Genomic DNA, 15134 nt, shown 5'->3' on the forward strand with positions numbered 1-15134 from the left:
AGCAATATATTCTACGGCTGAGTTGAATTACCCACTAACACACTGTGAGGGGAGCATGCACACCCTTGGAGAGGCTTCTGGGCACGAGCGTAAGCTCCTCTAATGGCCGTTTACAGGTATTCCATTAAGGCAAACACAAGTTCAGGGGGGTATTTCCTTCAAACCAAGGAGTGGCTTCCCAGTCACTGGTAGATAGAAATTCTAAACCATGCGGCCAACGAGAAGGCTGGGGAAATGCTGCAGTGGTAAGAGCAGTGCCACTTGAACTGATCCCTAACACCATAAAGGGCAGGGGTAGGGTGGGGACAGGGAAACCACACCTGAGCAGCCACAGCACCCAGGGCCTGGGGCAGAAAGACCAGGTGGCATAAGAGCAAAGCACCTGGAAATCTATCTGATCAGCTCTATCCCTGCTGTCAAGACCTTGTCTTGCTTTCCTGAGGTGCTCGCCAAGCCAGCCCCAGTTCCTTCCACAGATCCTGTTTGGTCCTTTATTCCCCTTCAAGGAAGAGGGTGTCTTAACTGTACACAGTACATCACGCACGACCAAGAGATTTTCGTTTTCTTTGAACCAAACCAAAACCCTTAAAAGTTTATTTTTTGCCACCACTTTGTTACTAAGTAGGAGTATAAACAAGGCCAAGTATAAACAGGACCCAACCCAGGGCACTAAAGACTTAACGAGCAGAAACATCCACCCCTGAAAATTCTCACATCCCAGGCAGAAATGAACTGACCCACGTAGATGGGTGTGGCTGAATTTCCTCATTTTGATAATTTACTTACAAGATATTTGTTGGGGCTGGTGAGATGACTCAGCTGCTCTTGAAAAGGACCTAGGTTTGATTCCCAGCATCCACATGGTAGTTCATATCCATCCAGAACTCCAGGGGATCTGATTCCCTGTAACTCTGTAGGCACCAAGCATGCACACACACATATATATGTGCAAATAAACATTCATATGCAAAATATCACAATTTTAAAAAAAGGAACCATACCCTTCAAATTATATATATTGCATGAAACAATATCAATTTAGTTCTATCTTATTTCCCTCACCATTATTGTAGGACGGGTCTGGTCCTACATATGAGATGTCAGGATCCTGAAGGCTAAGGCGGGAGGATCGCAGCAATCTTCAGGCCAGCCTGAGCTAATGAGTAAGACAAAAATAAAAATTTGGAGAGGAGGAAAAACAAACTAAAACTAAAATAGACACATTCACCCTCAGGGTCCTTTGAGCTCTTTCTAGTGAGAGGACAAGACCCGTTGTCAGCTCCACAACCTCTGTGATAGTTTCAGTCGCCAAATCCTAGATGACTAAAATTAGACTCTCAAAGTTAATGGGGAAGGTAACCAACTTCCAGAAAATACAGACAACTTTATTAGAATAACAGAAACTTCCAATTTATAAGAAGGAAATTAACAATGAACCCAGCACCACCTGGGAAATGTCACATCACATTACTGTTCTGATGGCACCTGGCCACCCTGAGGGTCCAGGACAACCCCATCATAGCTGCTGCAAGAGCACACTTCTGAATGACAGTTTTGTCAAGGCGGTATACTGACGTGCTCTGAAGCTTTTGTAGTGGAAAGGATCGATGTGGAGAGCAGAGCCTTGCTTTTCAACTAAAAACAAAAGGAAACTACAGACTAAGTGAGTGACATCTCCTCCAGTCTGCAAGGGTGCTTGCTGTGTGGGAACTCGCTTCCATCTCAGCAACACGGGGAAGGGAAAGAAGGGGTGGCAGGGGCCAGGGCGCTAGCACTAGCAGGCTGCTCTGGTGACACTCTGAACTCCGTTCCCTTTCTGCTGGTGGTAGTAGGCGTCTTTCCTGGAAGCTGCAGCAGTTCGATGGGGGAGGAAGGAGCCACCCAGCCATCACCTCTTCTTGAAACCGTATTTTTTGCGCTCATAGAACAGGTCTGTCTTAGAGCTCCCCAAATTGACAATCTTTGGGCAACCATCTCTCTGAAAAACAGAACGGAGTTGTTAAGTCCTTGAAACTGTCTCAAGAGACTTAAGCGAAAACCTAGCCAGGAGTAGAAGTGTGACTCTTCACCTTAGTGCCCTTAGCTCCAGTCAACTGCTTGGCCCTGTGTTTAATCCCCAACATCTCCCTCAACCAAAAAGAAAGACACAATCTGCGTGCCTCTGTCTCCTGAGTGCTGGGGTCAAGGTGTGCCCAAAACATTTATCTAGAATGAGTGTGCATGTGAATGACATGGTGTGTGCAAGGAGTTACAGGACGTGTGTTCTGGGGACTGAACTCGGGGTCAGGTGTAATAGTAAAGGCCTGTATTCACTGGGCCATCTTGTTAGCCCCTTAAAGACCATCTTATAGCTTTAGGGTTAAAGGTTTATTTAACTTTCCAGTTATTCTAAATAAAAGACACCAGGTAAAAATAGTAGAGATAGCAAGACAACAAAGGGAAAGGCGTTTCCGTCTGAGAAGTGACAGTGAAGTGGTTGGACGTGAAGGGCACACACTAACATCTTCCATTAGGACAACCACACTGCCTTCTACTTCATTCTTTACAACCATCTGCCACTTCAAGTTGACTCTTAGCCAACAGTATCTTATTACTTAGTACCTCATTCCTCATGAGAGAAACTTGGGTGCTGCCGAGCTGGCTCGGAGGGCTGGATGCTAGTCTAGAGGACCCAGGATGGGTTGTGCAAAATCCTAGGTTCAACCACCATACTTCAAAATAAATAAAAATACTTTTAAAACTCTGCAAATGCTAATTATTTTCTTATTGTCTGCTTGGGATTGGGATCAAGGCAATCTGCTTGCTGTCACATCATGAAAATGTACAAATCGGTACTCTATTATCAAGGCCTGAAGACACTGGTTTCCTGGTAGACTTTCTGTCTTGTGAGAGATGGTATCCAAGACTGGTTTTATTTTATTTTTGGTTTTTCTAGACAGGGTTTTTCTCTGTAGCTCTGGCTGCCTTAGAACTAGCTCTGTAGACCAGGCTAGCTTCAACTCCCCCCTCAGCGTACCAAGTGCTAGAATTGCAGGCCTGCATCACCAGGCCCAGCTCGAGTCCTGATTATTTCTGAGGTTTTGAAAAACTCAGCTGAGCTTACTGTCCTAATTAATGACCTCATAAATTATAAAAGCTGCAGCAGAGGAGATGAACAATAAGGGGAGTGGCTTCTTCCATTGGAAGATTTCTGCAGAGGAAAAAGCCTGGGCACTCCACCTCCGTGATCATCTGTCAGTGAGGACAAGAGGCTAGATCATGTCACAGCACTGCTTTGTGTTCCTTGGAAACTAGGGCCAAGTAACTGTGAGCTAGAGCTCAAGTATCCCCAGAACATTCCTGTGTAATGCCAAGTAGGTGAAGCGATGCCTACAATAGTTCTCAGGACAGGAATCCAGAGATATCAGATCACATGATGGACGTAGACAAGTCAGATGGCAATTGCCATTTAGTGATATTCTCTGGTTCTGAACATAAGCCAGATATAGACTCTAGCTGTATCTGGGAGAGAAACCTCAACAAAGTGTTGTCTCCACACGGACCCTTTAGCTTTTTTTTTTTTTTTTTTTTTTTTGGGTTCTTTTTTTCGGAGCTGGGGACCGAACCCAGGGCCTTGCGCTTCCTAGGTAAGTGCTCTACCACTGAGCTAAATCCCCAGCCCACGGACCCTTTAGCTTAAGAACTGTGTGAAACTTTTCTTTCCAGCACACTAAGTACATCCCAATTCCTAAGTACCAAATGTACAAAGTGGAGAGGCTTGTCTCCCAGGAACACCTTCTGGGGCAGTACCAAAACGGAGCATCGACTTTGTACTACAAAATTAGGCTGTTACCCACACCTGAGAGGAAAGGTGGAGAACCAGAACTACAGAATCTGTAGAAAACAGAACATGACCAATCTAGTTCTAGTTGTCACAGATAATTGGAAACAGTTTAGGGCGGAAAAGGGTTAAACCCAACTGAAGTTATGACTTTATTACTTTCTCTTTTTCCCAAACAATGTTGGTTCAACTCCGTAAACTGGGTTTCAGCTAACATTCCATCCCGGGTCAGGATGCCCGCTGTGCTCTCTAACACCAACAGGGAAAACCACCAAGCAGTAAGGGTTTACTGCAGCTTCGCCTGACAAGACGGCTCAGTGGGTGAAAGCACTTGCCAGTGAGGGAAAAGAAGAAACTCCAGGCAAGTTATCCTCTTGATACCACACGCCCACAAAGATAAAAAGACAGAACAAATTAAACAGAACACTGAAGCCTCGAGACCACCAAGGCAGCAAAACCACTTCCAATAGGTCCATCCTGTGTATAAAAATGCCTACAGGGAGTAAGAGAAGCCTGACACCCTTGGGGAAAAAGCTCCCAATTGGGAACCCTAGCTAAATGCCTAAGTGTGGCTTCCCAGGCAAGTTCTGCTGGATGTGGTGAGGCCCTGACTTGAGGATGTGTTACAGAACTCCCTTAACTTTTCTTTATTATAGTCATTCATAACACTGAGTGCAGCATTTATATATCACCATCCTCTGCACCATACAGAACACACACCCCTCCCCAAGTTCCAACTGGCTCTTGTGTTACTGGTGGTGAGTCGTATTCAAATGTAAAGTGCTGGGATGGCTGGTCTAGTTCTCTTCAACATGAGCATACACCAAGGACTCAGGAAAGGACAACATGGTGTAATGTGGAGACAAGGTGTAGTCAGACAGCCTGGGACAGGTTAGAAAAACAATAACCTCTACTTACATGGTATAAGTGATTACATCTACAAGCTACCTACACTATTCATGGGAATTTAAAGGGCTATATTCTGCCTTTTTCTGGGGGGGGGGGGCGCAGACAGGGTTTTTGTGTAGCCCTGGCTGTCCTTGAATTTGCTCTGTACAACCAGTCATAGGATTTGCCTGCCTCTGCCTCCCAGGTACTGGAATTAAAGGCATGCACCACCATGCTCAGCTGCCTTATTTTGCTTAGGTACTCCAGCATCTTCAATTAGTCCAGTGAGACTATACTCTACTCATTTCTATTCTGTCACAAGAGAAACAATGCCTTGTTGCTAGTAGTGTTCTAAGAACAGGGTTAAACTTGCTTATAGCCTTATTTACAAAGCCCTCAATGAACCCTGCTCAGGGAACAGAGCCTTGTCTACAAACCCTCACTGAACCTTGCTCAGGGAACGAAGCTACTTATACATTTCCTCTGCACACCACACAGACAAGAAACACAAACATAAGCTCAGCAACCAATTCACTACCTGACACCATTCTTTTTACTTAAAGCTGGTGTCACCTATAACTATCCCTAACACAACTTGGCCACCACAACTACCTAAACTGTCCTTTACCACAGAGGATTTAAGAGAACCAAGTTGGGCAAGTAATCCTATTACCTAAGAGTTTGGCTGAGGCAGGAGGACTGCTGTGAGTTTGAGGCCTGGACTACATAATGAGCACAAGACGGGCCTAGGCCACAGAACAAAACTACCCCAGTAGCAGCTACACCCCACATCCCTGCCCAACGAGAACTACTGTGTGGTGGGTGTAATGTCTGCACTCAGAAAGCTGAAGCAGGAGGATCTTCAGTTCCAGGCCATTTTGAGACACACTGACACTTATGTTTTTGAGGAAGACAAAGATAGGCAGAACCACTGAGTGCCTCCTACACCCCGCCTATGTCCTCGTTAGTACACAGACATAGGATCTTGTATGTGACTAAGAATAAAAAAGACCTGCCAAGACGACTCAGCAGGGATCCTGGCTAACTTTATGTCAGTCCGACACAAACCAGGGTCATTTTAAAAGAGGAAAGCTCAACTGAGAAAGACCCACTAGATTGACCAGTGGCACATTTTCTTGATAAATGACAGGGAAGAGCCCAGCCCATCGGGGGCAGTGCTACTCATGGCTGGTGGTACTGGAGGCTGTAAGAAAGCAGGCGGAGCAAACCATAAGGGAGAAAGCCAGTAAGCAGTGATCTGCCATGGCCTTTGCTTCAGTTCCTGCCACAACTTCACTGGATGACAGACTGGAACCTGGAGTTGTAAACTTTTTCCCTTTCTGAAGCTGCTTTTAATCATATTATATCATCAATAAGAAACCCGAGGGGTTGGGGATTTGGCTCAGTGGTAGAGCGCTTGCTTAGCAAGCGTAAGGCCCTGAGTTTGGTCCTCAGCTCCAAAAAAAAAAACTATCTGAGACAGCAGGGAAACATACTTGCCAAGCCTAACAATTTGCATCCAACCACCCAGACCAGAGTATAAAGGGAGAATGGACTTCCACAGGTTGTCCTCTGATGGCTACACATGCACATGCCCATACACTCACTGGACCAGAGAAAAGTTCTCCAAACTTGGTACTTATAAAGACTTGTTTCTCTTCATCTGCCCTGGATTCAGAGTAACAACTCTTTATCAGGCCATACTGAGTTTGGCTCACAATCTCCAAGAAATTACCTAAATAACTAGCTGAACATTGCAATCTCCACAGATCAGAACAGATGGCCACGGGTGGCGAAATGGTTCAAAGTAAAGGAAGAAAGACCAGGTGGGAAGCCCGCCTATACTCACATCCTTCTCCTGAATGGTGCACTCTTTACAATAGTAGGCATCAGAGACTCCGGGACCTCCACAGATCACGCAGCGGCCCTGGTAGGATCCATAGTTACACTCATCACATATGCGAACCAGGGTACAGGGACGCACGTAGGAATCGCAGATCACACATTTGCCATCACCTGCAGAGACAGAACTGGGTTACAGTCAACAGCAATTACTTCCCTAAGATCTTTCCTCTGCCCTACGAGGGAAATAACTGTGACTTTAGGACCTTCTTCTATCTCGACAGCATAAGCCTTATCTTGTATTCACCTCAGTTAACTAATGCATGCAAAGCGTTTGGAATATTGTCTGGGAGCTTTTAAATCTATGTAGTTGTTGTCAACAAACTGCATGTCCTTTTTGCACACACATTGGGCTGGGAAGGTCCCCATTACTCTGACAAATCTTACTGTCCAAAAGTAGACTCTTTTTTTCCCTAAAACCTAAATATGAAGTATTAAAAATTGCAAGCTTAAGTGGGAAGATGGTGGTGGTGGGGGGAGGTCTTTGGCTGCAGCCAGGTATTCTGTGTTCTTTGCAGCCTGGTATATCCATTTAAGGCTTTTTTTGTGTTCCTCTGGAATTGATGGCTCTTCAAAGAGTATAGAGGCAAGGTGTGATGGGGCATGTTCCGCTTACATTTTTCACACAGTCTTCCGATAGCTGTAAGATTAAAGATGGTAAAACATGTTGTTAAAATTAAGGTTGTGACGTATCAGGAAAGTTTTCTGTCAAGCTGAGTACAGAGAATGGGGCAGGTAGCAATGACTAAAGCGAGGCGTAAAGGATCGCCGTCTTATTCTCCTTTCTCCATTGTCCCCGACCCTATACTTTTTTGACACAGAATCCCACTGTGTAGCTTGAGTCAGCCTGGAACTTCTTTTAAGCTCAGGCCAGTTTCGAATTGACAGCAATCTTCCAGCCTTCTGCCTCCCTGGTGCTGGGATTATGAGCTACCATTCCAGGCCAGTGCCCCTAAATTATGCTTTACACCAAAGCCATGTCAAAAAAAAAAAAGCTGTCCGGAAACCCCCCTAAAATCCAAAGCAATCTAGAACGGCTTCTCCAGACTTGGCACAGACGCTCCCGTCTGCCTCAGGCTCGGAGACGCGCGTTCCTAACCTCTTATAAGAAGCCACAACTGGGTGCGCGCTTCTAGAATACCCAGGGACCGTAAGGCGCGAAACGTGGAGCCTCCAAACCAAAGCCCTAAAGAGAAGGTGAAAGTCCCAAGTCCCCCACTTTCTAATACCATCCCACCCAAACAAAAGGGGGCAGGCCTCCAACTCACCTACACCAGCCTGCTTGCGGCAGAAAATCAAATCTGGATGATGTTTAGCCATAACTCTTTTCCAAGCCCGCGGCCGGAAGCGTAGGGAACTTCCGCCCGACCTTTAACCTACACCGTTCCTACTTCCACTCCTCTGTGATTGGCCATCAAGCTGTCCGTCAGCCTTTGTCCTCGAGGGCACCAAATCTCGCTGACTCTCGTGAGAGTTTCCTCGCCAGGCCCTAGCAGGTGCACCAAAGGTTTTGAATAAAATTCTTTTTTCTTCTAGATTTGAACTCATAAACTAAAATTTGTTCTTGGATAAAAAAAATCCTACATATGTTGCTTCTTGTGTTGGAGTTTGAGGCCAGGGCTTCTTGCATGCTTCCTCAAAGTATGTGGGTTTGGGAGTGTTGTCTTTCATGGAGTGAACGATGACCTTGAACTCCTGACTCCGCTTTAGCTTCCACTACCCAAGTGCAAAGGTGACAGCATTGCGCCGAACGCCAAGCTGGCAGTTCCTCCGCAGCTTTTCCTGCCACGCCCGGTTCTTGTCATGTAAGCCCCGCCCACTGAGCTCTCTGGACTCTGGCCTAGGGAGGAAGGCCCCACCACCAGGGTGACGCGTCTCTCTATCAGCCACGCCCCCTTCCCAATGCTTTAAGAGCGCCAGCTGTCACGTCACTTTCACGCGACCTCATCTTTGTCAGTGCACAAAATGGCGCCTTACAGCCTACTGGTCACCCGGCTGCAGGTGAGCGAGCTCAGAGTTGTGGGTTTACGGGGGCGGGGAGCCTCCTGCCTTGCCTGCGGCTGTAGGCGAGGTCAGGCGAGGCGGGCTCGACCGGGGCTGAGTTTTCGATCACCTGTCGCGGTTGCAGGCCCAGCGCCCTTGTCCGTTCTTGCCTTGTCCTAGGTCAAGGCGTCCCTGGCACAGTCAGTTCCAAGTCCCTGTCCCCGCCCGCTGGGAAGCTTGAGTCTAAGCAGCTGCAGCCTGGTCAAGGGCGGAGGCACTCCTTGTTTTCTAAGGGCTGAATTCTCTGCTCCCCCAGGGTGGTTTTCTGTTCCTCAAGGTGAAGACAAGGTGATTGGGGGACGCGGTGGTTGTGGGTTCCTCTAAGCCGAGTTCTTGAAGCCTTCACGTCTCATCTGTAGCATAGACTTGCTCGCCTTATGTATCCGTGGTTTCCGGGCCTGGAGTCTGCAGCAGCTATATCCCATATATCCCTTCGAGGACACTCGGGGTCATAGATGCAAGAAGGAGTATTCTGGGCCCCACCATTAATAAATAGTCGCGATAACAGTGCCTTCTTACCTTTACACTAGATGTCAAGACTGTTTACTAATGTTACAGTATGTGATCAGAAGTCATAGAGTCAGATAACTTTTTTTCCAACTCGATAGATGGAAAAGCTGGGAAAAAAATAGACGAAGTAGTGGCTTTCATGCTGTCACTAAAGTGTCATAGCCTGAGCTTTGACGCTGCAGGCCCTCTCTTCTTCTTGTTCATGGCAGCCTAATGTCACAAAACTTTCTGAACCAGGGTGTGATCGTTTGCATTTGTCAGAATACAGAATCAAGTGTTTTGAGGTCACAGTTAGTTGCTTTCCAGATACTAGGCAGAAAGACGAGAAGACTGAACAGTTTGACCTTGACTGTTAGGAGACATCTAGAAAATTGACTATGCCTGTCAGATGGTTTTCCACTCCTAGCCTGACAGCTCTAGGAAGGTATAAGGTTAAGTTTAAAGTGTGTATTTTTCTCAATAAAAAGAAAGCAATAAAATACTTGTAGACATTTTTCTGGCAACATTTTATGATTACTTTTGTGAATTTGCTTTGGACCAACATTGAACATTAGAATTAATAATTTTAAAAATTACATGCTGTACTCTCAGAAGGCATTATCATTTGAAGTTTTCTTTATCACATTACTTAAAATCAAACTGTAAAATCAAACTCATTTATCTAAACAAATCTTTTGACTTTTGGGCAACGTAAAGGATTTGCAGCTAAACTGTCTCTTTGGTTCTTTTGATTCTTTAGATAGCATGATGAGTTCTGTGCTGACCCTGCTATCCTATGACTTGGTGGAGTCGGGCAAAGAATATTTAATAGGATAAATGACCTTTGAGTTTGTAAGAAAGGAATTATGTCACATTTGGACCTTGGAAAGTATGAGTGTTAGAATGGTGTAGAAAGAGATCTGGGCTATAGTTCATGTCCTCCCATGATCCATGACTTTGTACGTATAACTTTCTAAGTTCTTTGTCTATCAGTTGCAGATTGTCTTCATTAAAGTTTATTGAGCACTCTGTTGACTGGTTTTGTGTGTCAACTTGACACAAGCTGGAGTTATCACAGAGAAAGGAGCTTCAGTTGAGGAAATGCCTCCATGAGACCCAGCTGTAAGACATTTTCTCAACTGGTGATCAAGGGGAGAAGGCCCAGCCCATTGTGGGTGGTGCCGCCCCTGGGCTGGTGGTCCTGGGTTCTATAAGCAAGCAAGCTGAGTGAACCAGGGGAAGCAAGCCAGTAAGAAACATCCCTTCGGGGTTGGGGATTTAGCTCAGTGGTAGAGCGCTTGCCTAGCAAGTGCAAGGCCTTGGGTTCGGTCCCCAGCTCTGAAAAACAAAGAAAAAAAAAAAAAAAAGAAAGAAACATCCCTTCATGGCCTCTGCATCAGCTCCTACTTCCTGACCTGTTTGGGTTCCAATCCTGACTTCCTTTGGTGATGAACAGCAATGTGGAAGTGTAAGCTGAGTAAATCCTTTCCTCCCCAACTTGCTGCCTGGTCATGTTTTGTGCAGGAATAGAAACCATGACTAAGGCAAGCGCTTAATTATGAGGAATTAGAACGCGTTTACAAGGATGTATTTCAACCTCTTTTGAACTTGTGGAATCTAAGACTTTGGTAGCTTAGATGACTGCTGCAGTCAGGATTAAAATCAGAGTCTCCTTATGTGTTCATTCAGCTGAGGTGAATGAGTAGTGTTCTGTTCTTTTCAGTATACCAGTGCATCCAAATAGCCAGGCTGTCTCAGGCAATGTCTAGTAACTCTGTACTCTTTTTTTTTTTTTTTTTTTTTTTTTTGGTTCTTTTTTTCGGAGCTGGGGACCGAACCCAGGGCCTTGCGCTTCCTAGGTAAGCGCTCTACCACTGAGCTAAATCCCCAGCCCGTAACTCTGTACTCTTGAGAACATCTTTCGTTTCCCTCTTATGCTGCATGCATTTGAGAAGTTATACTTACTACCTTAATAACTCTGTCTGATCAATCTCTAGCATGCAATAATTACTTCATAGACATCATTGGCCTTTTCTTTTCTTCTCTGTTATTTTTGTTTTTGAGACTAGTTCTTACCGTGTAGCTTGTGCCAGCCTTGAATTTTTTATTCCCCTGCTTCAGCTGCCTGAGTGCTTTGAGTTCAGGCATGTGCAGCCATGGCCAGTAGAAAAATTGGTAAGACGACAACCCCTGTTTTGTTTTCTTTTTCAGTGTATGTAAAATTTTATTATTTTATGTGTATGGGTGTTTTGCCTGCACATATGTATGTGTACCGTGTCCATGCATGCACTGTTCACAGAGCCCAGAAGAGAGAATCAGACCCCCTGGAACTGGAGTTACAGATGACTGTGAGCCACCATGTGAGTGCTGTCCTCTGGAAGAATAGCAGTGATCTTAACCACTGAGTCATGTCTCTGGTCTGCAGTCCTTATTCTTGTGGAGTATATACATATTCTAATGACCCCTTGGAGATCTTTCTCAGCTTGAATATTTATTCATCTTCTTTTGGCTGGATCAAATGTGATGGAGGTTACAGAACAGCTGATATCAGGCCAGCCATTAACAGTAGCATTGCCCTTACATGTACCAGTATTGTTCATGTCTCTGCAAGAGGCAGACCTATGAGCAGCAGCGTTTCAGGTGAAGAAACAGGCACTACAGCAGAAAGGTTAATAGCATGAACTCATACATTGGAATGCCTGGGTTCAAACCCTGGCTTTAGTACTATGTAACTGTGCCAGTCAGTAAATTACTCCATTTCTCTTTATCTGTTTTCTCATCTTTCGGATACCTTAATGCATCTGTTTTAATCAAGTAACAGTTGCAAAGTATTTAAAACCCTACCTGACACCAGTAAGAGTTCTATATACTCCTTTAAATAAAGTAAATGCAGATAGGCCTTATCATTACTTTTGATAAATTTGATGTGGTTTGGCTCAGCACGTTTCTGACTCAAAATCCTGAGGGCAGGCGGCAGCTTGCAGTGTACTGCTCTTTGGCGGTAAGACTCAGCCTTGGACCAAGATAGCACAGGCTCTATAACTTAACACATCCTATTGTTTGACATTATTTGTCACCAGGTAGAGAGATTAGCAACAAAATGAAGAAAATAGAGAATGAGATGTTTTTAAAAGCTATATTTATTCTTTGGTTTGAATGTTTATCTTTGTGCATTTGACTAGATAAATAAAAGATGTTTGGCTTTGCCTTATTGTACTGAGATTTGGGTTCTACTTTGACCTTGGGGGGGGTCTACTGTGACCTTCAGGAGATCATGCACCATCTTGCAAGTAATTTTAGAATAGTAGTTAACTACAAAGAAGTCTGACATCTGTGGCAGAAGTTTTCTGCACAATTCCATGTTTTAAAAAAATGCAAAACACAAACACCTTTCTTTGAGTTCATCACTGTGTTGATTTCCTGGGATCAACTGTTACTTTAAAATGAAAGAGTTTGTAAAAAAAAAAAAAAAGACTTTGTAAATTTACTAGTGGACCAACTTTACATCTCAGATTCAGGTAACAAGCGTACTATGATGAGGACTAGCAGAACACAGCACTGTTATCTGAACCAACTGCTTCTAAGATGTTTACTGCAAGCTTGCTGCCCAGTACTGGCTGTGGGAGTGTCAATAAACAAGCTTAGGGACGCTAACTAAGCCAGTGCAGTGGCACTTGCCTGCAGCCTCAGCGTAAGAGACTTAGCTATGCCTGGCAGTGACATAGTACTATTTTTATTTTACTTGCATGTGTGATTTGTCTGTCTGTATATCTGTCTGTATGCATACAGTGCCCATGGAGGCCAAAACGGCATCGGATCTCTTGCAGCTGGAGTTGCAGACAGTTATGAGCTGTTGGGAATTGAACCCAAGAAGGAAAAGCCAATGCTCTTAACTACTGAGCCATCACTCCAGTCCTGGACCGTTTCAAATCGTGGAATAACATTACCGATTTATGCTTGAGGAGAGTAGTGAGTTGGTGCTGGGCCATCAAAGGTCAAAGAGTGCTTGCATCTTTTTGGATCCTAGAGAGACCTGGGATCTCTGAGACTAAAGTGCTAGTAGTGGAGGAGGTCTCTGTGTGTGTCTGTGTGTGTGTGTAGGTGTATATGTGTTCGAGTTCGAGACAAGCCTGGGATACATGAGACCCTGACAAAGAAGATAGAAAAAATCTGTGAAGTTTCTTTTTTTCATTTCTCATTTCTTTTACACATTTAATTTGTGTTGAGGGAAGGGGTGTGTGTGTGACAGTGAGTGTTCATGTTAGAGTCAGAGCTTTGTGGGTCAGTTCTCCTATCATATGGGTTCTGGAGATTGAACTCAGGTCAGTAGGCTTGGCAGCAAATTCTTTTACCTCCTGAGCCATCTTGTCAATCCCAGTTTTTTAATTTTATGAATAGTCCCTTTCCAACATTGAGACTAGGCACAGAATTTTCTAGGGGTGGCCCACAGTGTACCTGTAGAAGCTATGCTGGAGTTCCTGGAAGGCAGAGAGAACAGCTTTCTGGAGTCATTACAAAGCTTAGTCTAAGCAAGAACTGACCAGTTTTGGAGCCAAGACTGGAATGGTGGAATCAAAGCCGTTAAGATCTTCAGGTTCAGGCTGGACAGATGGCTTAGCGGTTAAGAGCACTGACTGCTCTTCCAGAGGTCCTGAGTTCAATTCCCAGCAACCACATGGTGGCTCACAGCCATCTCTAATGGGATCTGATGCCCTCTTCTGGTGTGTCCGAGGGAAGTGACAGTGTGCTCACATACATGAAATAAATCTTTGAAGAAAAAAAAAAAAGAGGCTGGTTCTCTCAAAGATCTTCAGGTTCCTCATCTGCAAAATGAGCATATTACTCTGTCTCACTGGGTAGTCATGTAGTCGTGTGTGTCAGGTACTCAAGGCGATCAGGTGTGGGATAAGGCATGTAGGACGTTTCTATCTCAAACCACCACCACACACCCTTCCCATGTTTAACCACTAAAAGCCTCTATTGTCCAGCATTTGTATCTTTAGCTCCTTCCTTTAAAAGATACAGTCTGCAGCTGGTGAGATGGGTATGGGCTTGTCACCAACACGATAGAAAGAACAGTTCCCTGTAAGATGTCCTCTGACGTCCTATGTTCACACATGCATGCATGCACACAATACATAAATGGGAGTGCAGGTGTTTACCTCTCCTAGGTTGGTTGGTTGTTTTAAGATTTATTTGTTTTTATTACTGTTGTTTTTAGTTTTTTCAGACAGGGTTTCTCTGTGTAGCTCTGACTGTCCTGACACTCACAGAGACCCGCTTGCTTCTGCTTCCTGAGTGCCGAGATTACCGCTGTCCTGCCACCACCACGGCCCAGCTTACTTGCTTTAGAATCTGTATGTGTATATGTACCCCATGTGCATCCGTGCCTAGAAAGCACCCCAGGAGGTTAGGATGTGTCAGGTCCCTTGGGACTGGAGTTACATATGGTTGTGAGCCACCATGTATGTATTGGGAATCAAATCTGGACCTTCTGCAAGAGCAGCAAGTGCTCTTAACCAACACCAAGCCAACTCCAGCTCAGCTCACACTCAGATTTTTTTAACATGGGTTGTGTGAATATAATCAGGTCCTTATGGACTGAGTCTCTTTCTCTCTCTTTCCCTCTCTCTCTCTCTCTCTCTCTCTTTTTTTTCCTTTTTTTTTTTTTTTTTTTTTTTTGGCATTCTGAGACAGGGTGTCTCTGTATAGCCCTAGATGTCCTAAAACTCACTCTGTAGACCAGGCTGGCTTTGAACTCAGGGCTGTCTCTGCCTCCTCCGTGCCACCCCATCACCTCCCCATTTTGAGACAGGGTCTCGGGTTGGGGATTTAGCTCAGTGGTAGAGCGCTTGCCTAGCAAATGAAAGGCCCTGGGTTCGGTCCCCAGCTCCAGAAAAAAAAAAAAGAAAAAAGAGGCAGGGTCTCACTTACTATATAACCTTGACTGTTTAGAACTGACTATGTAGACCAGACTGACCTCAAAATCAGA

At 44.9% G+C, this 15134-nt stretch overlaps 2 protein-coding genes across 2 annotated transcripts in view; one reads left to right on the top strand and one right to left on the bottom strand.

The window, feature by feature from the left end:
- Positions 1 to 1364: 1364 nt before the first annotated feature.
- Positions 1365 to 7930, bottom strand: Phf5a (PHD finger protein 5A). The gene is made up of 4 exons (NM_138888.2): positions 7879 to 7930; positions 7227 to 7250; positions 6558 to 6724; positions 1365 to 1978 (listed from the first exon to the last, which is right to left on the bottom strand). Exons 1-4 carry the CDS (start codon positions 7928 to 7930, stop codon positions 1889 to 1891), a joined length of 333 nt encoding a protein of 110 aa, NP_620243.1. The 3' UTR covers positions 1365 to 1888.
- Positions 7931 to 8571: 641 nt separating this feature from the next.
- The window catches only part of Aco2 (aconitase 2), a 43116-nt gene continuing 36553 nt past the window's right edge, over positions 8572 to 15134 (top strand). Inside the window, 1 exon segment of the mRNA NM_024398.2 lies at positions 8572 to 8611. Coding sequence (NP_077374.2) covers positions 8576 to 8611 — 36 coding nt within the window. The 5' untranslated portion in view covers positions 8572 to 8575.

The sequence above is a fragment of the Rattus norvegicus genome, chromosome 7, assembly GCF_036323735.1.
Source record: "Rattus norvegicus strain BN/NHsdMcwi chromosome 7, GRCr8, whole genome shotgun sequence".
Lineage (NCBI taxonomy): Eukaryota > Metazoa > Chordata > Mammalia > Rodentia > Muridae > Rattus > Rattus norvegicus.

Coding starts and splice junctions, on each gene's coding strand:
- Phf5a (NM_138888.2), bottom strand. CDS start 7,930: ATGGCTAAACATCATCCAGATTTGATTTTCTGCCGCAAGCAGGCTGGT. Junction 6,725..7,226: donor CGGAAGACTGTGTGAAAAAT/GTAAGCGGAACA, acceptor CTGTCTCTGCAG/GTGATGGCAAATGTGTGATC. Junction 1,979..6,557: donor GCACCATTCAGGAGAAGGAT/GTGAGTATAGGC, acceptor TCTGTTTTTCAG/AGAGATGGTTGCCCAAAGAT.